Source organism: Odontesthes bonariensis, chromosome 15, assembly GCF_027942865.1.
Source record: "Odontesthes bonariensis isolate fOdoBon6 chromosome 15, fOdoBon6.hap1, whole genome shotgun sequence".
Taxonomy (NCBI): Eukaryota; Metazoa; Chordata; class Actinopteri; order Atheriniformes; family Atherinopsidae; genus Odontesthes; species Odontesthes bonariensis.
Genome location: NC_134520.1, coordinates 22,897,323 through 22,923,413, shown reverse-complemented (window position 1 = coordinate 22,923,413; position 26,091 = coordinate 22,897,323). Strand labels below are relative to the sequence as shown.

Genomic DNA, 26,091 nt, shown 5'->3' with positions numbered 1-26,091 from the left:
TTTCGAAATTCGAAACTGTTTCGAGAACAGTCTGCGCGTTGGATGGCTGTGGTCCTTGAAGATGTTGTGCGTCTTCCTCAGACACCAACGGTGGAAGATGTAATGTAACAAACCTTTACTATAAACTGATGGCAGCTTTTCCAACTAAAAAAAGCTAATTTTCTTGGACTCAGGATTCTTGTAACCTTTGACTCTCAGTCAGCCTGCGTTTCCACTAGTTTGGAGCGGATTCACTGTTGTTAAAGCTGCATCATCAGCAGAGGTCATTGCTTATCCTCTCTTGCTATCCTCTACGAAAGGATGTACTCCTTTGGTGTCAGTGCAGTGTGAACACGACAACCTCTTCTTTTTCCACTCTAACTTTGACCCAAACTGTTTGGCTTTTTTAGTTCTTGACCAGTATAAAACTCACAACACTTCCAAATGTATGCAGGATGGAACCTGTTCTATCATGGTGAAAAAAGGGGTATTGGGTCTAACCATTTTGCCTTAACCCACCCGACTAACTGTGTCTGGTAAGTGAACTCAGATGGGCTTGATTAACACTGAGCTGTGGCAGGTTTCCCGTGTCAGTGACACCAGCAGACAGGGGACAGCAGAATGCAGTCGTGTGACAGTTCTGGCAGCTGAACAGGGATCTTTGTTCCCAAAGGTGTGTGGGTGGAGGCTCTGATGATGGCACCAATGAATAACTCCATTTAGAGATTTGTTGCCTCCCGCCTTGGAAATTGACAGAGGTCGTGCTAGCTTGTCCCTGTGGTGTTATGTCAGCCATCTAGAATGACCCGTGTGCTTTCTTTTCTGTTTCACCTCTGGACGCTGCTCCCAGGTCAGCTCCTTTTCATTTGACACGTTCAGTTTCCTCCCGCCTCTATGCTTTTTCTTTGTCAAAGAAATGATTTTTTTTTACTTTTTCTTGAGTCATCTGCAGGGCAGTAAAATGAGAAATAAATATCATAACTAACATTCAGCTGTCTCGCAATGCTAAAAAAAAAAAAAAAAAAGGTCCTGCATAAGACAAAATTCTAGATAAAATTACTCTGACAGCTACATATCTTTGACTAATATCCATGAAAGTGCTTTAATAAAGCTTTATGGCGCTTCAACAGGGCATTGTGAAGAAAAGTGGGGGCCTAGGCTGATAGCCATCTCATTTGTTTAGCTAATCTCAATAGGACCCTCTTTAATTCCCTTCACAGAGGATCCTTGTCTTTGTCATGGTGTCATGACACGCATGGTGTCCTATAGCAAAGATGTACTGTTAAGTTACAATGCCTTGGCATTTTCTCCTCTGTGAAAAAGCCCATACTATTGGGGGTCTATGGTCTTAAAGACCTCAGAGATCTTTAAAATATTTAAGGTCTTTGAATGGTAGCACTCTTTGCCATTATTTGAAATAGCCCATGTCTGAAACAATTTTGCATCTCCAAAGTGAAAATGTATTTTATTTTATTTTTTCATGTATTTGGTCACACTGGGCCCTTTCAGGAAAGCCATCAAAACATCATTTTGTTACATTTGTTCCTCGTCTTATCCTGCCATGCAAAAAGGTTGTGTGACTGAAGCTACTGTGCTGTATTTTGTCACCATCACCAGTGACTCTTATAAACAGCCGAATCCTTTTTGCATTTTCCATTTATTATTTTTGCTTTTTTCTCAATGATCACAAAGAGATCATGTGTTTTCACATACTTGCAGGCATTTTAAGAATGTGCGGTCCTCGTGGCTACTTGACTTATCAAAATTTGACCTGATACTTGTTTGCTAATGTAATCTATTCACCTATCTGCAATGTTTATCTGTATATACAGACAGACATTACACATTATAACTCTGCACATTAAGGTGCTCTGCATAAATGTTATCCGCTGTTTTCGTGGTTTAAAGAACAGACAGGCCTGTTAGCAGACAGTAGATTTGCAAAAGGTATGTTTTACTTTTAGCTCAAGCACACTCCCATCGAAAGCCATGCCAGCGATGATTCTCCATGAGAGGCCCATGAAGAAAATAGAGGTCTAGTGTGAAAACTTGCATCCCCATCCAGCTGACTCATTGACCAAGCTGACATCAAAAGCTTCCTCCAATTAGTGTCAGCAAATATGAAGCTCCCAGTCTGCATGCAGAGGAGAAGGCCGCCTGTTTATACACTTACAGTCACATTTCATCAACAGAGTGGGAAATTTACACTAGATTACAGTAAATTTTGGCTAGTAGTTGATAAGTCAGTTCACTCAGCTACAAAGCCTGTGTTAGTCTCTCTTGTCATTTTGACTTTCTGAAAGTCAAGTCAAAGTTCTGAATGATTGTTAAGTTAATCTTTTACGTGAAGACCACAATGTGTATTTTATTTCTGGCTTTGGGTTCCTCTTTGATACTCGCAGCTTTGCAATGGTAGGGGAGAAAATAACCCAGTATTTTGAGTTCCTGTTTAATAACCACACGTGGGCTGTTTCACACAGCGCAAACTAGCTTATAACTTCGGGCATTCTTATGTACTTACAGAGGAATGCCTTAAAGTCTAGTAAGTGAAAAATAAACTCTCTTTTCAACTCTGTGAAACACTATGTGAAAGATTAGTTCAACTATTTAGAGAGTAATATAGGGATTTAATCATCAATTTAATAAAATAACATTGAAATTCTTATAATTATATAATGTCTTTATGCAGGTGGCACAGCTGAATATATACAACATTTGATAGCTTGGATTTTCAGACTCTTCTGCTGTAGAAATAAACGCATGGCCTCAGGCAAATTTATAGTTCATCACTGCAGTATCAAATGCTGCAGGAAAATCATGCATGCAAAGAAAAAAGCAAACAAACAAACAAACGTAGAAATCAGAACGAGAAACACTCCAGCCTTCTGTGGGATGGAGCTTATCGAAGATGGACTGCTGTGGTCTGACAAAGCTGTTCAAAAGCCAGCACAGTGACAACATGGAGATGCATTAGTGCACAGACTGGGGCAACATCTACATCTGTGAAGGCACCATTGATGCTGAATATGTACAGACCGGCTGCCGCCCAGATATGGCCTTTCTTCTTTTTTTTCCCAACGCGTCACCAAATTCTGCCCACATTACAACAACATGTGCCCGTAATAAATAGCGAGGCAGAGAATAATGTCACAAAACGTTCTAAAACTGCCTATACAGCATGTTTTGATAGCTTCCTTGACCTAGGAATTAAAACCCTTGTGTGATATTTGTGCTGTGACAAGTCGCAGACAATACTTTACATTGAAGTGTTACACAGAAACAGTGAAACTTTTGTTTCTTTGTACACAGAGATGTGACTTCCTACCAACCCCCACCTCCATGTTACCAGTATCAGAGTCTCAAACCTCAGGGAAAATTCTAACTAAGCGTCCAATGAAATCTTTATGAAAGCATAACTGTTGTTACATAAGCTAATTACCTGTTCTGCTTTGTCAGATAATCTTGCCAAAGTTAGATTTCAATAGAAACACAGTAAATAATAGAAACATTCTTTAAAAGTTCGTATCCATCAAACCACTCTGATAAATGATACAACTACTCCACGATACAGACAATTTAGCTCACAGGCTTGACATGGGATCACTTCAACTCTGTGTGCAACAAAGACAGTTGAAAGAGATAAACCTTAAGGTATGCTTCTGTTCTGGGAAGAGCACCCGGGAGAACCACAATTTATAGAAGATCCAGTTTCACAATACTCTGTTGTCTTTGGCCCTGAAGTAGATTGTAAAGAACACGAGAACATAATTTCTTTTGTTTTCCCGTGTCCTCTCTGTCTTTTGTTGCCAACTTAAAGCCCCTTACAATATATTCACTGTACTACTGCCAGTATCAGCCTCAGCAATTCAGTGTAATTTAAGGAATGAAATGGCACATTATTCGACGGGGACGTCTTACATAAACAGTGTGAAATATCATACTGAATCAGCTGTATGCGAAGTTGCTTGAGCATGATAGACAGTGATCCCACAAAGTGCAGTTTATCATTGTGGGGCAAACTGCATTCATCGTGATGTTGCTTTTCACAGCTGTTAGTTTTGTAACAGAAATGTTGTCTAACAGCATAATACATATTCACATAGCACATAAGTTATGAAAGATATCAATATCTTATCAGACCAGACACTGCTTTGTATAAAACAGACTGTTAAAAAAAAAACCCATCTAATTTAATGTTTGGAGTGCATCTATTATAGCTTTAGCATTTGTTTAAACATATAAGTTATTCGGCCTGTTTAGTTGTGTAACTGATACTGCCGTGTCAACACTTGACACTTTTGTTGGATGACCCGATCAGGATTTTCACATCGATGTTGGACGCCGATAAGCAACAACACAAAAACAGCCAATCTAGGACAGATTTTCAAAGACAAATGTATTGTCAAGCTGTTTATTTACAAATGAGATCCTATGTACATGTTGATTTTTTTACATACATTTACATCATTTAGACACAATCATCAACCACTACGCCCAATAAACTTTTAATTATGTAATTTTCCATGAAAAGGTTTATCACCTGCGTTAAATTAAAATGCAAAATCCCCGCTTTTACCCCGTTTACTGGGGGAAACAATTAAATTAACATGCCACACACTCGTACCAGCAAAAGTTTTAGTTCACAGTATCATTGCAAACCCTTTTTTCAAATTCATGTCAAGTAGATATCAGCACATTCAAATCCACAGACAACGTGCGCGTAGCAAGTGTAAAAAGTTCCAGTCGTACACATGCAGTAGATGTCCAGATCAAGCCAGTCAGTCATGTTTCAAAATGACGAGTGCAAGGACCTCAGAAAAAAAAGTGACTCGGATTTCATTTTCAGGAAAATGATATGACAGCAAAACAACATCAAATAAAAACATTCGTAGGGTTATTCATTACCTGTCCTTTTAAATTAAGATTGACTTTAGAGATTTAAGTGTAGTCACATTAATGGGTTCATTACCAGAGGTGATTTTGACACAGACTACAACATCAAGGGTTTGTTTTAATTCAACGAAATCCCTCCACCATATCAAAGGAGAGGGGGGCTCCCTGGCCACAGAGAAGGAGATGAGCAGGTTGTACATTTCCAACAGAGCCCACATCATAATATTAAATAACAGAACAAAATACCTTTAACTGTAGAACAAGGGACTGTCATCCTTGGTGTGCCCATTGGCACAGCAGCTCCTCTTAGTTGCTGTCTTTGACAGTGTAGGTTTTTAAAAATCTCCATATAAATACACAATTCTAAATACAAGTTTTTTAGAAAAGCTTATCATAATTTACTTTTGAGGATATTCCTCTAAAATGTGTGTTGCTGCTGAAAATCAGCAAGACCATGGATTGTCTTGGTCTCTCTCCACATAAAGGAGAGCTTACCGGGAAGTCCACTTTGAACTCGCCTGCATTGTGCTGCACTTTTTTTGGCATCCAGTGAGGTAAGGCTCAGCTTGTTGGTGCTGTCCTAAAAGCTATAGGAGTTCCACTTTCTGTGTGCAGACCAGGTCACTGTTGACCAGGTTCCACATGTGCATAAGGTCTGATGGTAACAACTTGTGCACCACAATCATATCTTTGAAGAAACAAGGTTCTCGGTTCATCTTACTTTTCTTATTTTTCACAAGGCCAAACGTCTTAAAGGCATTGTGTTTTATAGGTGTGACCTGTAGCACCTCCAGACACATGCCCAAGAAGACATCGTCGATGGGGTAGAGCTCCAGGGTTTCTGCGGCCCAGTGAAGCCTTCTAACCAGCGTCCCATCCATCAGAAAACCTCCACCACCTGCATACGGAGGGTAGTATGTCTCATTATACAAAGCCTGAGGGATATAATATTTGTTTTCCTTTTTGCGAATGGGTTTAGCCTTGAAAATAACATCCCCCACAAACAGGTTCTTGTCACTGATGCTTGCTAGAAACTCAAATATATTCTCCACATGGACAAAGACGTCATCGTCCCCCTTGAAGACGTAGCGCACGCCGGGGCAGTAAGTGTGGAACCACTTAAGGAAGTGGGTCTCTTTGAGTGTCAGATTGAAAAAACTATCTAAGAAGTCCCACTGTAGAATATCCCCATAGATATAGTCTTCATACTCAACGAGTTTCTGATGGTTCGCTCTTTCCTCTTCATTGGAGGGCTTGCCAAGAAGGAAGAGGGTCTTTACCCTCTTGCCGTTCACCATCTGCTCTTTGCCCCAGGTTTTTCGAATGACCTCCCTGCGGTCATGCTGGGTGGCCACTGATTTAATCACCATGAGTAAATATATGTCCCCTGTGCACTTCTCTGGGTGGTTGAGGAGCATAGGGAAAAAACGGCAGTGTCGGTACAGCATAAACTGCTTGAAGTTGTTCTCCAGGCTGTTGAACCACGGCAGGCTTGAGAGGTTTAGGTTGGCGCTACAGTTGGAGCTGGGCACATCCCAGGTACCGGGGCTGCTGTTTGCGTTGACTCTGGGTTTCTGCGTCGTGGGCCGAGCTTTGGGCTGTGGCTGCGGCCTGCCAACCTTCCAGAAGCTATTTATCCCCAAGTACGAGCTAGCTTTCTCCTCCAGAGCTCCTCCGGGCTCCACTCCTTGAGAAGCATGCATGCGAGCCAGCCGTTCAAGTTCAAACGGAGCCCCCATGTTGATGCTTCCCCTCTGGACAACGGTCAGCGCCACTACAGCCACAAAGAAAATGACACTCACCCTCTTATACACTCTCCAGCGATCTCTGTTGTTCAGTCTGTAGGAGGACAAAGATGAGAAAATGAGTCAGATCAGGAAATCTAATTAAAAAAAAAAAAAAAAAGGTAAATACTGAATTATTGATGGAGTTGATATCTAAAAACAACATACTAAGAATTTAAGGAGTATAAAACATTATCTCTGTAGGTTATAAAGGAAGTCTAAATATAAAAATACATGGCCAAAACTCTCCACCATTAGAATGATGCTAAACAACCAGCCAGTCATGGCAAAGATAGAGACATTGTTTAAGTTCCCTCATGGCAAAATGGTCCCTAGAGGTATGTGTTGTTTTACAAACAGAAAAAAAAAGTATCTATGGTTGTGTCTTTTCTTTATAACACCTCACACTCATGAAATTGGAGCACATTAAACACGTTCGTTAAAAAGGACTAATCAGTGGCTTCTGATAGAAGCTGTGAAAGGTACCACAGCTTCTCATATTTCTGGATATTTCCATCATGTCATGCCAGGGCTCGTTTCATTCACGACCACTGAGACAAACCCAAAGGGGCCCAAATACCTCCGAGGGAGTCCCTCTTAACCCCCAACCAGTTAAAACACGTCTTTAGTTCAGGAACACATAGTTGGAAAATAATAACAAATCGAAAATGAACAAAACTTCATCTTTAATCTTTAAACATGACGTGGTGACGAGGATAATTCACTGGAGTTTCTGGTATGATTGTCATCAAACTATGGCACTGTTACATGGCAGTCTAAAATAATCTATGCTTTCTGTGCTATTAAAATCACCTTGAAATTTTGAATGAATTTAGAATTTTCCCCAAATTGTCCCCTTGTTTTTCTTTCCTTAAGAAATGTTTTGCCTTTATCGGATTGTTTAGACGTGGGGTGTTCCATCCTTGCCTTATTTAAAGACATTTTAGACACTTCTAGACTTTTTCAATTTTCTTTCGGCATATCGACAAAGAATTTCAAGTTGACATTGTTATCAGCAAAGCTGAAACGCGACAGAAAGTAAGGAATAAAATGCGAAATACAGAAGAGGGCAGAAAAAGAGAAAATGCAACTTACACCATCTCTCTTCTGCTTTTGACGTGGCTGAGTGACGGTTACACCGAGAAAGTTCAAATAACTGAGACCTGAAAAGTGGGACAGTTTCACTTCATGTGTTTTTGGCTTAAGAGAAAAATGTCACAGTATTCCTTTCCATCGAATAGGTCTTGATGCAGGGAATTTAAGTGAGGTGCGCTTTGAAAAGTTCCTGCTGCCTGTGGCTCGGACGCGCGCAGTGCTCACTGCAGCGCACTGCGGAGCCGCTTTTAAAGGCTCGGTTACGTAGCCAACACGTAGAACAGGATGTGGATGATCAATGAACAGTGAGGCTATGCGCAAACTTAAGCTCACAAAGCCCTTTTCGTCCTCTCCTTACATCATTAAGAAAACTAAGAAATGATCTTGAATTTCTGACTGCAATAGCCCGCATTCCCATCTACTCAGAGGTAATTGTCTGTGTCCTGTAAATTAAATGGATAACTGAAAAGAGAACCACAGATTTCCAACCAGCTTGTGAAGGATTGTCCATCCATCCATCCATTATCTTCCGCTGGTCCGGGGATCGGGTCGCGGGGGCAGCAGCTTGAGCAAAGAAAAATCCTTATTTCTTTTAGCTTTTGAAGGGTTCTGCTTCAAAACTTACCATGTATAATAGACTGACTGCGTTCTTAAGGCTTTGTTTTTATACTGTTTTCCTCTTATATCCTACTGAGGTGGGATGTAATCCAGGTCTTTTACTGATGCAGCATATTTAAGTGACAGTGCGTACCAAATGTTTTCAAACCCTCTCAAGTACACCACATTTTCTTTTTTTCGCTCTCATCTTAAAATGGTTACAGCTAATTTTGCCAAGGCACTTGTGACTGTGATGCATCCTACAACGTGTCAGCAGTAGTATTCCTCTGCCGCTTGACTGAGGTCAATTTGTCCCATTTAGAACTGACTGGACACGAGTAACGTCTGCGTCTTAAAGGTCTAAAGGTTGAGGATGAATGTCAGAATAAAAAACAAGTCTTGAGGTCAGAAGACCTTTTCAGACTGCAATGATTACATTGCATAAAATCTTTATTTTCATTGAATGTGTCATTGAAAAGTATTTAATGCACCACAAAGACTGATTTGTCTCTGGTCCCCACTTATGGTATTTTGATCTATCATCTATAAGACTCAGTCAATTGAAAGGGTCTGCTAATTACATCTTGTAATTGGCTAATACTAAACCATTATCAATACTCTCTCTCTGCTCCTGTAGTCTTTACATAAAACGAGCATGTCCAGTTTAACAGCTCTACTGGGAAAATAAAGTATGTGAGCGCAAGGGAAGAGGCTGTCAATCAGCCAGCTGAGTTTAGGCAAAATGTAAAGCATAGATAGACAGAATAGAACAGAATAAAAAGTATTTTTTGTCATTAAACCGGAGCAAAAGATGCAGGGACTGCTTCTAAGTTGCAGACAAGTATGGGCAGTAACATTTGCATGCAAACAACATATATGTTCAAACATATACCAGCACAGTAGATACAACTGAAAAGTCACTGTGACCTGAATGTCATGAGGAAAAAAGAAACTGGACAATCCTTCATGAAGTACAGAGGATATTTCCATCTTTGTAGGTTTCAAACCTGTCTTTAAGTTTCTATATTCAATCCTTAGTATTCATTATGTCCTCAGATCTTTATGTGCTGGGAGAGCTGAGTTGTTGCTTCTGGCTGCAGTGAGGGAGTAGTGTTGGACTTCAGCAGGAATACAGGATAGGACCCTTCGGTTCTGTAAGATCTGTTCAAGTATCCCTGGCTTCTGTAAGGAAGAACCAGGCACCAGTCAATACCGAATGTTTAATCTTACCCAGTGATTTTTGATCGGTTCAAATTTTATTGGTTTAGACTTGGGTTTTGGTGGGATGAAATAACACAAGTTTGTGACTTTGTGGGACTGACTAATTGATACAGATCATGTTAAGAAAACAAGCTAAAGTGTAACGTAACCAAAGCACATTTGTTCAAATACTGCATGCAAGTCTTTGTAACAGGATGAGACCTTTGTTTTCTTGCACAAGCTTCATCTCTGATGAATAGCTTTGTATTAGAAAAAAAAAATACACATATGTATATATATATACATATTGGTTTTATTAAAATTGTAAAATACTAATTTTTCCTGGTGGAAGATGTGGAGTGATGTTCTGCTCTGAAAAGCAGCATATAATTGCAGCAAGCATCCAGTCATGACTGATTTTTGACCCAAACTCCACAGGTAAACCAGATCAAATGCCGGTGGGTGGCATTGAATGTTCATTGTTGTGCATTCTACCCCATTCAGTGGGCTACAGCCAAATATTACTCAGCCAGTAAAAGATCAAAACGAGAGTGTTTTATAGACAGGATACAAGGAAACAATAAATTCCCTTCAGCTAATGAATAATGAGTTACGCAAGCAGCGCTGATAACATGATAAGAGGGCGGTTCTTTATATTTGCACTGTGGGGATGTTACATCCCGGCTCGGCCAGCGGGTGAGAGATGCAACATTAATAATGTTTGATGTTGAAAAATAAAAAAGGGTTTATTTTGTTGGATTAAAATTGGTCCAAAAACAAAGATAATCTCCTCCAAACAGGAGTGTGGCACATGAGAAACAAAAAACTAATGAAAAACAAACTCCATACAAAACAAAACTCGGACTCAACTTAAAAGCGAGGCCAAAATGGCTCTGGACCACAAACCAACTAATACTGAGAAAAATCTAAGTGCAACACAAAATCAAGGATACTCAAAGGCTAACAAGCTTAACAAAAGCTACACAGCTTAAATCAGTCACAACACAAGCAACAAAGCTTAGACTCAGAGTCACAGCACACAAGAGGGCAAACTGTTCCAAACCAGAGGAACAGCTGCAGCGAGCAAAAGGAAGTGAGGGTTTAAATATCCCGGTCCTCCTCAGGGATAGGTGGAGCACTCAATTGCCCAGCCAGTCACGACGTCCGTGGGCGACACCCAGGAAGGAGAGATGGGAAGGGCTGCATCCAATGGAGCCTGCTGGCGACTCAGGGGCGCTGTATAATGAAGAGGGGTTAAGGCCACTGGCCGTAACAGGGGATGAAACACGAGGAGGTGGAATTATTTTTGTGGTTAAACCTGTAGTCTATGATATCGCCCTGTAGAATGACAATGATTTTCTAAAATGTATTAGTTTCCAGTATTACTGACGTCGGCCAGAGGGCCTCGTGTTAATGAGTCGTGACAAACCAAACATGCGCAGGTTTAATTAGCTTTTCTAACCTTCAGCGGCCATTGTGTCAATAACGATAACACAGCAATATCTCACAGAAGTGAAATGTTAGATTAACTAATCGTGGATCATTATTAGTATTTACCATTACAGTCTCTTCATCGGAAAAACAAAATGAGCACTCTGATGGCTGATTGCACAGCCGTTACCACCACAACTGAACTGAACCCTTGCTGTGGTCAAATGTACCCCTCCGCTTCTTCACGGTCTGGGGAAAGAGGAACAAAATGTCTCTCTCTGCTTCAAAACAAGAATTTTTCAATGTGAACACAGCTGTGATTGAAAATCTCTCCTTCCTCTCCTTCTCTCTCCATTTCCTGGATCCAACCCGCCATCCTTCTCAGGCACATGTGCATCCTGTTGCCTGCAGGCTCTGTTTTTTCCCGTTTCGATTTTTCTTTTTTTCTATCTCTTTGTAGATTTGGCCTCTGCAAGTTCTGCAGAGGACATCCCAGCACCTCAGCTTTCCTTGGCTGATGAGACTAAATTTGTCTCTCAAGTCTAACAGAGGCCTTCACCTAAAACAAAACCTGAGCTCTGTAAACACAGGAAGTCACTTATTATTGTTATTTGTCAAATTATGACGATTGTTGCTGCAATTTTGTTGTGTTGCATCTTCAAGACTTGAATTGAATTGAATTGAATGAACAATGAACTAACAGTGTTCCGCAGATCATTTTACCACTCGTCACTCCTACAGGTTCTCTGTCAGTGAGAGCTTTCCAATGCCTCCTCCGGCCTCTTGTTTTATCTTATGCTACAGCTAAAATGTCACTGTGAACCGAAGGTCTTCACAGAGAGTTAAGTGACATGAGGAAAACAGCAACTGAAATATCCTCCATTACTTTTTTTCACACCACAAGTTTGTGTGAAAACCTTGTTGGGTTCAAGTCACCTGAGGGACTTGGGAGAGGATCACTTTTTAGTCTGTTTAAACTTTGTCAACGGACTGAATGGGGCCTCTGAAACTCTTTAGTCACCATGAAAGAATTTACAGCTTAAGACGAGGTAGCTCGAGGGTGGGTTTTTCCTCCCGTTTTTTCCACTCTGCCATCAACTGAGGATTGCTAACTTCTAAAAATGCAGAAAGAACAAAGAAGGTGTGGGGAGGCTGTGCTATGAATGCCCCCCTTTGAGCCGTAGGTAAACACTAATCTCCTCAATACTTTAACCAACCAGTCCTCTGAAAGTTCAGTACACACTCGTGTGGATGGATGGGTGATTTTGCTGATGACAGTTTCCAGAAAGATATTTTTTAGTGCCGATTCAACTTCCTGGTTTTCTTCAGACGAATTTGAACCTACTTGAGTGTTCTGAATTCCATTTGCTAAGTCGTATGATAGATATCAATGATTTACTTTGTTAGTTTTGGAAACCCGGTGTGTTCATCCAATGTAATTGGCACCCTGAAATATTTTGTTTTGACAAGTTCAGGAAACGTGAGGTCTACTTGTCTTTTGGAGCATTCAAGGAGCACTTAAGGCCTTCATCATCGTCAATGTTCTGCCGAGCTGCTTTTTCAAAGGTCAAATATGCACCATCGAAACTACCTTCACTTCTAATGCGGCATCCTTTCCTCTCACTGTATAAACAGAGCTATGATGGGCTGCTCACTGGGGCCAGATGACGGAAAACACCTCGTGGTACCTGACAGTTGTTGTGGGTCTCCCCTCCACCTCTCGCTTGGGAAATGGGTACTTGGTGATTTGTCAGATCTTCACCTGCTAAAATCCCCCACCTCTGACACAGAGCAACATAGAGAAGAGTGGCGAGTTTAGAAACTGTGAAAGTACTTAAATCAACAGAAAACTGGAACATCTACAGTCCAATGACTGCAGAGCAAACACCATCGAAAAAAGCCCCAGGACGAGTATGAGGCACCCTTGAGTTTAAGAGTATCTCGTCAACTTTCTTACTTCAGAGTTAAAAATGGACTGTCAAGCTTAAACCGAGGAACACCCACAGATAAATCAGCCCCCTTGATACCCACAGTAAAGCACAGAGGAAAGTTAGTGTTTCACTGTCTTGAAATAATGCTGCTGTTTTGTGACATTGATTCTTCTTTCTTTTTCTTTATCCCATATAGACAGACTCAAACAGGCCTAAGTGTGACCTCCAAAGCATGTTCTAATGTACACACAGTGAAACTGTAAATGTTTTCGTCTAAAGGTTAATGAGGGGTTTGTCAGAACATTCCAAGGAAGGTCAATAATGTTAAAAAAGTGAAATAAAATAAGCTTTAGACTCGAGTTTATTTGATGAGTGACCTCTTTCACCGTTAACATTACAATTTACACAGCAAAGTAACATGTCTTCCTTTTTTTCCCCCTGAGTTTACGACAAAGTGCATCTATTCAAAAGGTCTGGACAAGAGGAAACAGAAGTTTGGGAGACAGATACTGAAATGTCTCTTCTTGGTCTGTAGCACCTTTTATCAGTCGTGCACATGGCTGTCCACTGATAAACAGAGCCGAAGTGGCTGCCAGAGATCTCGATGACATCAGTTGTTCCTTCCCTTACCGTTTTAGAAAATGGGTATAATATGGATTCCAACAAAAGACAAATCTAATTAGTGATAAACTCGTCAACTTTCAGTTAAACTATTCTATTTGATCATTTCCCACATCTGTAAGCTTCTTCCTTTTATCCACACTTTTTGTTTTGAGAGAAAGCAACAGCTTCCTTCTCTTACAGCTGGACGGCTCCGGCACGGCTCAGGGAGATATTGCCACCTGGTCGCAAGTGCGTCAGTGTGTCATGTGTGACCTGTTTCCTCACATTGTGCCGTACCTCACAGGCTGCATTCACAATGTTAACTGCTGAATAAGCCTCCTCTCGGTGGACGTGCATTTACCAAAAACCTGGCCAGCCAAAACCATCAGTACATTTCTTGTTGATGTGATGTTTCTGAGGTTAAGTGGGCGTTTACTATAATGCCCAGTGTTTTAGGGTTCTTATATCAGGATTACATGTGATTAGTTATAGCTTTTAGTGAAATTGAACACAAGTGAGAGCACCTGTGCTTTTCATTGTTCATATCACTGTTGGTACTAATAATCCAAATAACTGATAGCTGTGCTCTGAAGAGCCCCAATATGCCCTGGTGGGGTAACTGTTAGCCTGTTTGCACAATATCAGGTGCAAAATGGATAATTCTGAGTTTTATTTCTTTGCTCTTCTTACTCTGTCCAACTGGGGAAATAAATATCAGTAATGTCATTCAGAGGGGGACTGTTCTGACTAATGATTAGCTGCTCCTGCAAGACACCTTGGTAGAGGTCAGAAGACTAAGTCATATTTCCTCAAGACAATTGCCATTTATGCAGGGACCCTAACATTAACCTTTCTGTAAATGATACCGCGATAACTTTTCATGCCTCATTATCTTATATAGCAGGTAAAGCACAGGTGTGTTCTGGACGGCTGCATTCCACTTGGGGAAGGAACTGTCACAGTGTAGTGTTTCCTCAACTTCCTTATTGTTCTGACGATCACTTTTACAATAACAAACATCCTACTTACAAAACTCTTACACCTGACCATGCAAATCTTAAAGCATCTTAAAGAGTCATCACACAAATCTTACACACCATGTCAAATGACACAGACAACCAATCAGTTAACACTTCACTTTATTTATGGCTGGCCACTGATACAGGACTTAAAAACAGAGGAGGGCTCGGTGAGGAGGCACAGCGCAGGAGGAAGCAGATTGAGGTGACAGGTCTTAAAGGACCGAATGCTAATTAGTTTAGTTTACTGAACAGAGATCATGTGTACAGCAACATAAATCACGGAGGAAAATATGCTTTGTACCAGACTGTAGCTCTCTGAGCTAATTTCCATCACTCTTAAAGACTTAAATGTGGACATTTATTTGTTTCCTGCAAGTTTGTGACTTTCAGGTGAAGCAGATGCGTCTAACAAAATCTTTACATCATCAGAATATCTGCTATTCTTTGTTGTGATGAATTGTATTACTTTTTCCTCTGTGCAGTGCAAAGGTGGGCAAAATGTGCAATTTGTGGCTGGTATGTGCGGGCAAGTGATACACAATTCTTTTCATGGATTATATTAAGCTGCCAACTGTGAAGTGGCATGAAACCAAAAAAAAAATGGAATGACTGGAAACTGGAAACTATGGAGCAGGCATGACAGAATGCAAAGACCAGCAGAGAAGGTGATGTGACACAAATTTATTTAAAACCACTGGAAATGCGTCATCTTTCAAAATGGAGTGTAACAAAAAAATGATCACTGAACATATATATATATATATATATATATATATACACACACACACACATCACCACACCTCAAATGTACAATGCAAACAATGTGAAGACATTCACAAAAATCCAAGTCTGTATATTTATTCCGTTTGTTTCTCTTCAGATATTGCATTTAATGATACTAATATCATTTAAAATCATGCATTAAGTCTGCCAAGTCACACCAGGAACTGTGCATTTCCTGAAGTGTCAGTTAAACAGGAGCAGCTACTTTCATGCAGGTATGAACTGTGAGTTCAGAATATGATTTACATTTCAAACAAAGCTTCAAAAATTATTTCTTACATGGACAGACATGTATCACCACAGTTGAAAAAGTTAATTAAATACAGTACAATTGTGACATTCAGAGGATCTTTGACTTGTAGAATCAACATGGGAAGTTATGCATTTTGTATAATATATCCCTCTATGTACAAATTGCATCTTGTAACACATAACTTTTGTGATATCTTGAAGTGTTCGAAGTTCTACCTTAAGGAGAGTGAATTCAGGGAGGTTTGATGGTGTTGACGGTGCACAGGTTTGCATGGCTGTGTTGGGCGGGGGGGGGGTTGTGATTATTGTCTGCCTTCATATTGTGTTACCAAAGCAGCCTGTGCTGAAGCCAAAGGGGGGAAAAAAATGCAGGGCCACAATCCTACACATTGTTCCACCCACTCCTCTTTCTCCTCTGGCTGCTGCAGCTGATGCTTTACCATCTCTTTTGCCCTGACCCTGATCACAGCCTGAGGGGATGATGTTACAGGAAGCCTGATGCTCCTGGGGAGATAGTGCTACCCCATGGTGACAGCTCCTTCTTCACCTCCTCTTTGACTGCCTGCCTGAAGATGGAAAGAGAAGAGAAAAAGATGAACAAAAGGAAGAGCAGGGTGTGTGCAGCATCTACCCCATCTAATTTACTGAAAGATTGGGAGTATTTGAAGGTACGCCATTACAAAGGTTTATGTGCTGGACATGTCTCCTGTTTAACAAACACACAAAAGACTCGTCCTCGCTGTTTTGACACCAGAGGCTTTGGTTTCCATCGCTTTTAAAAAAGAAGGAAGGACTTCTTCCCGATTTACTGAGGTGAAGGGAAAAAAATTAAAAAATGTCCCTTTTACAATTGGATGAGAATGGAGTGTCCTACGAGATACTTTTACACTTCCTCTGCTTTTTCTGGTTGCATGGCAACATAACGGGGATCTGTCATCACAATAGTCAGCTTGGCTGACCTGTCTTGACTAGAATAAAGCTGCATTTTCCATCCTCTCAACACAGGGGGATGACAGAGGTTCCCCTCCTTGTTTGCACCGACTGAGTGGGTGGGTGGTCCGGTCAGCAGCACGAACGCCTCCTCCATCTTTCCTTAGCCAAGTGAGCGTCACAGCGCTTATGTGTACCAAAGGCAGGTCTAACTCGCTGTGGTGTTCTCTCCATGCAGAGTGACGACAGTCCACCAGGCAGCAAATATTAGTCGTGCCATAGACTACGTTCAGGTGGTTAAAAATGAAAGGACAGAGGCTTAAAAAAAAAAAAAAAAAGAGCTCAGAGATGAATTGGACTTTCATATGTGCCCATATGTGTATTCATACTGTCCTATAAGCTGGACTATGATAATGGTAAATGATTTGGGCAATGGCTGTTTGACACTTGCCAGACCTCAAAAGTACAACACACTCAAGAGGATGTGGTAGCTTCGAGAAAGCATTAGGTGGTTTTACAAGCTTTATGGTAAGAGCGGCTGGCGGAAGAGCTGGAGGTAATCGCTCATAAAATGCAGTTAAGACGCATGAGGGCATAAAGAGATGTTATCATCAAGCTAAGAGCACCAGATCTTTTCTGCAGTGACTCAAGTTCTTTGTGTAAGATATGAAGTTGACAGCTAATGAAGCTTGTTGGTTTGCACAGACTGCTGTTGTGGTGTGTTCATCAAAAATTTAACGCAATTTGCGTCTCCATTTTCTGCAAAAAGAAAGTTACAACACATAACTTGGAAACAACAACACCAGATTTGGTTACAGACTTCAAGTTAAAACTGTGTAACTCAAAGAAACTAAAGCAGGATTAGTCATCTTACAGTAAATTATGCTTTTGTTGTTGAGTTATAAGAAGTCTGCCTTTGTTTTCAGATAAATACGGGGATGGATTGTGATGGTGAAACATATTTGCAAAGAGCAGAGCAAATGCCAAAAGTAAATAAAAAGTGGAATGGAGAGAAGAAGAAGACAGTCCGAATGAAACTGTTTCAGGAAGCTGAAACTTTTGAGTGTAAATGTACAAAAGAGCCAATGTTCCAAGTTTGACTAAGGTCAGAATTTACAAGTCGCACCTAAACTTCATCACATGTCATCTCCCAGGATGAAAGAGTCTGTCATGTAATTCAGTATCAGCTACTCTAATTTCTATGGTAATGATAAATAACTAAATTTGTCAACCTGTAACAGTTTTGCTATATGCTTTGACACTATTACTTCGAATTGGAATACCACACAAATCCACAAGGACGGCTGTTTTATGCTAAGTTTGCATTTGGAGGACAGTTGCTCTCTTGTAATTTAAACAGTAAGTTCAAAATATCTGCAAGAAAATGGGCCAGAAACATAAACACAGGTACAGGAAAGCTGGCTTCACTCATGTCTGCTTCAACTCCCCAGTTAATATTCCATTAAAACAGACTGCTTTTATGCCAGCTTGTTTTCTGAGAGCCACCGAGCATCAAAATCCTGATGGGCTGTCTTCCAAAGTTACTGGCAGAGTAGATGAAGTAACCAGCTGGAGCCAAAGTTTGCCAACATTGGCTGGTGGCTGGTGTTGACTTCCCACCTTTAACATATGCTCACCTCCACTTCCTGTGGAGCTGGCAGAGCCAGGCCGGCTGCTCTGCTGTGGCTCCGACTGAGAAAACTGAGGTGCCAGGGCCGGCCCGCGATCCCGGTGAGCACTGTTCTGGTTGACTGTGGTGTCAGGTGTGCGGGGAATCTCACGCTGGCATTTAAATGCAGACACATAATCACCACTGTTGACGACGAGGGAAGAAGAGAGGGGAGGGGGAAGAAAAGGCAAAAAAAGTTTTGCTTTGTTGTGATATAGAATTGTGAAATTATAGAATTTTTGTCGTTTTTTTTTTCTTTTTTTTTTCGTCCCAAATGTAACACTCAGAATCTACCCCAAACCCATCTCAACAGCCTGTTTTGAGTTTCTGAGCCATATGTGGTTGGAAAAGGGCTCAAAAAAAAAAAAAAAACACAGCCAAAAGATTTATGAAATATTCATGGTAAATCCTCTAAATCATATCTGAAAGTCCACATTTGTATCACATCACGATTGCCTCATTTCAGATCCACTGGGGGCATCCAGATAGAAATATTAGGCATACTGTAATTATTTGTCCCAGTATTTCTGAACACAGCTGTAAAAATTACAACTCTAAAAGGTGCAGTGAAAACACACAACTCTGACTTTCAAATGCTGTGTATGTGTGTGTGTATATATAAAAGCTATTCAGTCATCATGGCATTCTAGTCATGACTAGATCTAATTTCATAGGGGGTTTAGAGCAAAGAAATCACGGCTGTTCTGTGTACAAGGTGAACCGTGCGCAAGTCTCCTGACCTTGATATTTAATAGTATCCGTTTCAGTCGATAGCTTCCATTCTGGTGACACACTATTGATGACTTGGATAGATAAGAATCCATACAGAGTGTCGTGATACTTTTGAGATAGCTAATATTTTACAGTCTCAAGATTTTCACAGCAAATAGCTTGTATTTAGTTTCCACCCCTATCATCCTTTTTAAGTTTATTTCTTTCAGACTTTGACATTCATGTACGGTCAGAGCCTAGGCCGCAGCCTGAGTTTCTATCATGGAATTCCCTGTATGTTTTTCCTTTCTGTTAAACCTGCCATACCCTCAATGTGGATGCTTTTATACTTTTATAACTTTTAAACTTCAATAATATCAGTCATACAGTGAAATTCTGCATTAAGTTATGGAAATGATGTAAAATAGTAGCAGTTCCTTGTGTCACTAAAAATAGAGAAATGACAAGAGGTAGAAATGTCTGAGAAATAGGATCAACGTTAATAATTGAGTCTGTCTGCATCCAATCGCTCAGCAATGGACTAAACTCTCCTAATGTTGTTATCAGGAAGAGGCTAAATGACCTACATCCTGTGCAGCAATCCTGTATCACATCAAATGGATGGATTTCACTCTTCTTTCTGTTTAGGGTACTCGCTGTTGGCTCCTACATCCCTGACTTCATCTGCTCCAGCCGAGTGTTACAAACTGATTTTTATTTCTTTAAACAAAGGTAGTGGTGCAATACTGGAGCACTTCCACACCCCAGTGAAACTGGCATCAATGTCAGTCCTAAAAACCCAACTCATTCATTTGAACAGAAAACAGCCTGACTGTCCCTGAGGTGTTCCCTTGACGAACTGCTTTGCCAAAAAAGAGCAAATGTGTTCATTAGCCAAAGAACAACTGCAGAAAGCAACATCTCCTTATCTGGCATTTCACCAAATTGCTGTGTTACTAAGACCCTATTCTCCTCAATATGAATGCCCTTTTCATCTCACTATAAAAGTCCTGCCATCCAGACTATGGTCAAATGAGGCTGTTTCGTTTATACTCAGCCAGGCTGTATTGTGGAGGTGTTTTACGTTCTTGGGGCGGAGGGATAACTGAGGCAGTTTCCTGGGACTGTTGGCGGGATTCGGGAGTCAAGTTCATCTGGGATTTAAAAGGGGAGGAGAAGCATGGGAGCTTTGATTGAATGGGTCTCTTTGTGGCCATAACTCGTTTAAACGCATGTCACAGTCTCAGAAACCAGCTTGGCTGTGCTGAGTCACCCATTGGTGTCCAAGAACACTCTTGCCAGCTCTCTCCACACACACACACACACACACACACACACACACACACACATCTCTGGGTTGAACAGGAACCTCTGCGGTGTTATGTGGCTTGTTTTCATTTGCGTCCATCCTTCACAGCCTTCACAACAGATTCGCTTGCGGATAAAAACCATTTGTGACGTTTTAAAAATTTTTTTTTTTATAGTAAGTATCTTAGTTTAAATAAAATATAATCTGCCAGTTTTTGACGTTCCTTTTAAGTGATCTATGCAGCAGACATAGCTGCAGCAGCATGTAAACCAAACTCCACATCTACATACCTGGTTTTCAAGGCTAAATGGGCAGATGCAGACATCAACACAGTGACAAAAGCAAAGGCAGAGATATTGCAGTACTTGTTCACAACAGATGGTGTAATCCTGGACATGTCACTGTCAAGGAGAGGATCTGTATCTGGGACATTTAACTGTTAGCTATGAGTTGATGTCTATATCATCTAGGGAGAGTTCAACTGTGATAGTCTAGCAGTGGTGCATATCTTACCCTGTGCCCCTGCCAATGCTGTCTAAGACATCATCAGCTCAAGAGATAATGCCACGGCTGTGTGTGTGACAGGCTATATTAACTCCTGAGATTATCATCCCCACAAAGACAGTGAGAAGTGGGTCTTCAAAGAGAGAGACAGGAAGTTATTGAGGAGTGTAGAGACACTTGGAAAAAGTTGGAAAACAAACTTCAGGAGAATGTGTCAGGGATGTGTGGTTAAAAAGTGATTTAAGGAGAAGGGGGTCCAGACTATGTCCAGACATATTTCTAGATCTCTCTCTAGATGGATGCCTCCACATTCGCCTGGATTACTGACTACCTGACAAACAGTTTGTGATTGTGAATGTTGTGTGACTGAGAAGGTGGTCAGCAGTGCAGGAGCACCACAGGGGACTGTACTCTCACCGTTTTTCTTCTTGCTGTACACCCCAGACTTCCAGTACATCACAGAGTCATCTTGGGAACTAATCAGATAACTGCAGATGTGGGGTGTATCACTGATGGACAAGAGGCTGAGTACAGGAAACTGGTCAACCATTTTGTGGAATGGTGTGGGAACTATAATCTCATCTTGAATGTAAACAAGATAAAGGAGATGATTGTGTGTCTCAGGAGGAATGAGAATAATCTGACACTATTATGTATCCTGGGTGGAGAAGTGGAGTTGAATGACCAGGCTAACCTGGACAACAGACTGAGTAGACTGAGGCTGAAAGAAGGGACAGAGGCAGACTCCACTTCATAAGGAAGCTAGGGTAAAAAATGTTTGCAGCGAGATGTTGCATATCTTCTACAAGTCTGTGGTAGAGATCCGATTTGCAGCCATCTATTGGGGCAGCAACATCAGAGCCAGTGAGTCTCACCACCAACTGCTCGCTGAGTGCTACGGCCCCTTGCTTGGCCTTGTTTCCACTGTGTTTTCCACCGAGTTTGTACTAACTTCTCTTCAGCATGCTGGCTACTAATTTCAAAGTGCATGCAAATTAGTTGTAAATATTTGAATGAATCAAGAAGGAACAGTTTGAGGCTGAAGTACTTCAAATAGCACGACCACAAAGCCAATAACAAAGAATATCTCCTTTTCTTACAGGAACCGCTGTGCTGACCTTTGCTCAGTTGATAAACTGACACTGAAACTAAATCAAACATCATTTTTCTAATTGCTTTGATCAAAAATAATATTATGGATTTCTGACAGCTGCAGTGAAATTCACATTGGTGCCAATAGTTTTAATCACAGCAGTAGTTAAGTTCCCACTTGTCAGAATATTTTGAAATTTCCATTTACACTGTATGCCCATGATGTCTATGTCATTGATTTCAGTTGAGAATGTTTAAAGTTGTACTTAGATTTGGGCAGCAGTACAGGGTTAAAGCTTTGGGTTCTTGATAAGAATTTCAGGAGAGAAACTTCCGTCACTGCCACGCTGTCGGTCCCTGAACCCTCTCTGTTCCAGGTTCGCAATGACATGTCTGACAATGCCTTCTGAGCATAGCTCAATTACCAATTTATAAAAGAAATAACTAAACAACCTTGTAAATTCTGTTGATATTTTGAGATGTACAGATACATTTTGAGGCAGATGTATCTTCTGTTATTTTCTTATATTACTAGTTGTGTGGCCAACGACGTTTGCATGAACATTATAAGATTACACATATCAACAATAACAGAACTGTATGCTACTGCACGACAAAAGGTCTATATAAAAAAAAAAAGAATTAATTAATGAATAAATAGATAGATAAATAAATGTCATTGTGAATCAGGTCTCAAACCAATCTAATCTTGATAAATAAAGTTATATGATAAATTATTTAGGGAAAATCCTTTCCCCCCCCCCAATAATACTAACTCCCAGACATGTAAACGAACAAACGCGGGCACCACACATGTGCTCCATATACGTGCAGTAGGTCAGCATTCACACACGTTTGTGTGCAGTTAACATTTACCTGCCAGAGTGCCTATTGTGTTCCGATTGGGAACGTCCTTTCCTGGCTGGACCTTGATAGTCCCCGTCTAACTCTGAATCCTGCGAGAACCGCCCACACTCTGAGTCTGAATGAGAATGACAGAAAGTGAAAGAGCTTCATCACTCAAAAATCACACCAAAAAATCTGCCCGATTTAAAGAGGACACTTCAACATAACACTTTTGAATGTTCAATCCAAGAAGCTAAAGAAACTGCAGGGGTGCTTTGAGGGCACAGGCTGGGATGCACTCTGTGTGTGTAACAGACTTGCAATATGGTGTGGAAACAATCACCTCATCTTAAATATGAACAAGACAATGGAGTTGATTGTGTGCAACAACATAGAGCCCTTATGGATTAATAAAGCTATCAATTTCAGTTCAATGACAAAAATAATCAAAGAACTGTAAAATGCTAACAAACACATACTGTGTTGACATTTTTACCGAAAGACTAAATAGGTCATTAGCCATTTGGCGTGACTCTTTATCCCTTAAGAGTTTTTAGGAAGTTGCTGGAACGTCCTTATCTGCAAGGGCCTCGAGTTTCTTGAGGACACTGGGCATCACTTCAAATAAATACAATAAGCACAAAATGAAGCGGAGCCGGTGGAAGGGAAATCAAAGTGTGTGTTATGAAAATTCCAGCTGATTTTCAGTACACACAGTCAACATGAACAGTAAGTCATGAGACTGCAAACATCTGAATAGATGTAGTCAAAGATGCTTTATTTTAGTAACTGTAAGTTCTAATACTACTGAATCATTCAAGTATTTGCAAATCATTTTTGAAAAACCATAAGAAAGAAAAATTGTGCACCGATGCTGTGCCGCAGGGAGTCAGCAGTGCTGGGTCGACTGCCAGAGCGTGTAGGAGGTCGCGAGTTGTATTGGGAAGGAGGAAGGCTTCCATCCTCACTCTTCCGTCTGCCCTGGTGGTATTCCCAGTCTCCGCTACTCTCACGAGCATTTGTGCTGGCTCGATGTTCACTATGCACAAGACGAACAAAAAACAGTACGGCATATTTTAAGGTTTTATGAATCAGAAAGCTCATATTTACAGTATAATTCTGACAGTTTTTCTTCTTCTTCTTCCTCTGTCTTAATGGTTTAATTTGTGCTGCTTTTCCTCGGTTACACAACGCTCTCTAACAATAGTTAATATAACATGATTAAATACAAGGTTAGAGTTACCATTGCTTGTAGTTAATTGATGCTTTCCTTTTTCTGGGGCCATATCACGTCACATCACCTCTTTAGTATTTAATATCAGTTTTGTTGGTATTGTCTCACATACAGTCTTTTGAGAATGGTCTATTTGCAGTGAACCGCTGAACCCGTTCCACCCATAGTCCTGTTGATTCCTTGCAATCTAGGCTTTGTGAGGATTCATGGCTAAATGTCAATGATCCCTTTCTTGCTTTGACCCACTGCACTTAATGGCAGTAAAAACTTCATTATCCATGTTGTTGAACAAAAGGGGCCTAAAAATCATTGTCAAAATGGGCTATAGGTCAGACTACAAGCTATTTGTTCTGTTGTAAACTGATCACCCTTTCGAGAAAAGAGGCCGGTGGCCAGACTCATTTATCCAATAGATTTCTCTGGTAATTTGCAAATCATATGAAAATGACCATCTACTTCCCTTTTACAAAGTCTAGAGCATTTCTTGCTCACTCTGTCACCTTGACACTACCAAAACGCGAGTGTCATAAGAGTGAACTGTAATTTCAACGTTATCACACTGTGTATGTACGAGTACATAACTTACCCTCCGCTTACATTACGGTGAGAACTAGGAGTGACTGGCCGTCGCAGGGGCTCGTCAACATTTTGCTGTGACTTCTTCTTCACTTTAGCCATGTTGGTCATAATCTACCACGTACACATCATCAACATGAAAGGGGTGTTGAAGATAAAAAAAAAAAAAAAAAAAAAAAAAAAAAAAAAAACATGAGTGCAACACATTTATTACTGGTTACCAAACAATGAACGATAGTATATCAAAGGTCCCTAAGTCTGATCAGTTTGAACAATGGGTTACACATTAGGTATATCCTGCTGGGTTCAATAATTCCACAGCTCCTCTATAAAAAAACTGATCGTGCCACCTGGTGATATCAGTATTCGAAATGAAGGAAACGGACCTCTGTGTTTACAGATGTTGATATTTGTTACAGTCACCGGATGATGGACTGTATGTTACATTAAGTAAGGACACGTCCTTTGCTTAAATGACCTGTTTAATGAATTTACCACTTTTGCATGCCCCCTTTATGCTTTAAGGGGCAAAGAGCCAGAGACATGCTCTTTATTTTGTTTACCAGTTTGTTGATTAAGAAGCACAACGGCATAAAATCTTTCCGTTCTACACGAGCTCGAAAGGAGTGTCTAATAGCCAATGAAAATATTTTATCTTTGTAGCTGTATCTTAAACTGGCTAGAACTGAATATCAATACAACTCCAGCTCACTGCTTACTGCAGTCTGAGGCTGATTTAAAAGAAAAGAAAGCGAAAGCCAATCTGCAGCCTAACTGTTGTGCACGTGTTTGACTCTTACTCCCAGGTACTCAGTGGTGAGCAAACTCTCCCCAGACAGTTCCCTTTGCTGTGGCTGAAGAACTTCCTCTTTATCAAGGTCCATCTCCATTAAATCTTCCTGTCACAAGACGATTGCAAAGCAGACAAATTACACGATTAAACATCGTTATTACAGAATCTTGGGGTGGGATACTTCACCTGGCTACTTCATTTGTGTTACATTTGCTCATATATTCTTAAAAACAATATCTTTCATCAAGTACTTGCATTTCACATTTATATTTAGTCATTTAGCAGATAATTTTATCCAATTTATCCAAATTAGGCAAAAGAAACATTTGAGTGTAAGTGCCTATACAGAGTGCTAAATCCGTATGAAATCATCTATGTGGAACTTTATAAGTCGAACAAGTGCAGAAGTGTAAGAGCAGGAAGCGAGAGCATGTTTGATGTGTGTGAAGAGATGAGTCATTTAGAGATTCGTACGGGCAGAGATGGAGGCCCCCTGTTCCACCATCATGGAACCACAAAAGAGAGAAAAGTCTGGACTGACACAGCTGCGTGCGTGGGGACAGCGATACAAGACAAGAAGAGAGCAATGGAGCAGTCGAGCACAAGAAAGAACATTCAAAACAGTCTGGATTTCAATCAGATTGAAAATATATGCTAAAAATGGAAAGAAAAATGATCCATGACACGGCTCCATTCTGCAAAGCCAATTTGTTCACTGCTGTACATGACAGCAAGAACCTAAATGATAAAGAACATTTTTTTAATATTCTAATAAATCCACATCTCAAAGAATCCAAGCAGCCATAAAAGCAGAGGATGTGCAAAGTACTAAGTGATATTTTCAGTCCATGATTCCA

The 26,091-nt window shown here is 40.6% G+C and overlaps 2 protein-coding genes across 5 annotated transcripts in view; both read right to left on the bottom strand.

Moving 5' to 3' along the window:
- Positions 1-4,388: 4,388 nt before the first annotated feature.
- b3gnt7 (UDP-GlcNAc:betaGal beta-1,3-N-acetylglucosaminyltransferase 7) lies at positions 4,389-7,955 on the bottom strand. Its single transcript, XM_075484395.1, has 2 exons — positions 7,752-7,955; positions 4,389-6,711 (listed from the first exon to the last, which is right to left on the bottom strand). The coding sequence occupies exons 1-2, from the start codon at positions 7,754-7,756 to the stop codon at positions 5,460-5,462; spliced, it is 1,257 nt and encodes a 418-aa protein (XP_075340510.1). The 5' UTR covers positions 7,757-7,955; the 3' UTR covers positions 4,389-5,459.
- Positions 7,956-14,650: 6,695 nt separating this feature from the next.
- armc9 (armadillo repeat containing 9) overlaps positions 14,651-26,091 on the bottom strand; it is a 32,423-nt gene continuing 20,982 nt past the window's right edge. For 3 of the 4 annotated variants that reach the window (XM_075485562.1, XM_075485561.1, XM_075485563.1), the window contains 6 exons: positions 25,242-25,340; positions 24,452-24,555; positions 23,501-23,670; positions 22,662-22,767; positions 18,138-18,313; positions 14,651-16,136 (listed from right to left, as the gene is read on the bottom strand). In XM_075485562.1, coding sequence (XP_075341677.1) covers positions 16,114-16,136; positions 18,138-18,313; positions 22,662-22,767; positions 23,501-23,670; positions 24,452-24,555; positions 25,242-25,340 — 678 coding nt within the window. In that variant the 3' untranslated portion in view covers positions 14,651-16,113. The remainder of the gene's footprint in view (positions 16,137-18,137; positions 18,314-22,661; positions 22,768-23,500; positions 23,671-24,451; positions 24,556-25,241; positions 25,341-26,091) is intronic. The other variant, XM_075485564.1, reaches the window with a different exon arrangement.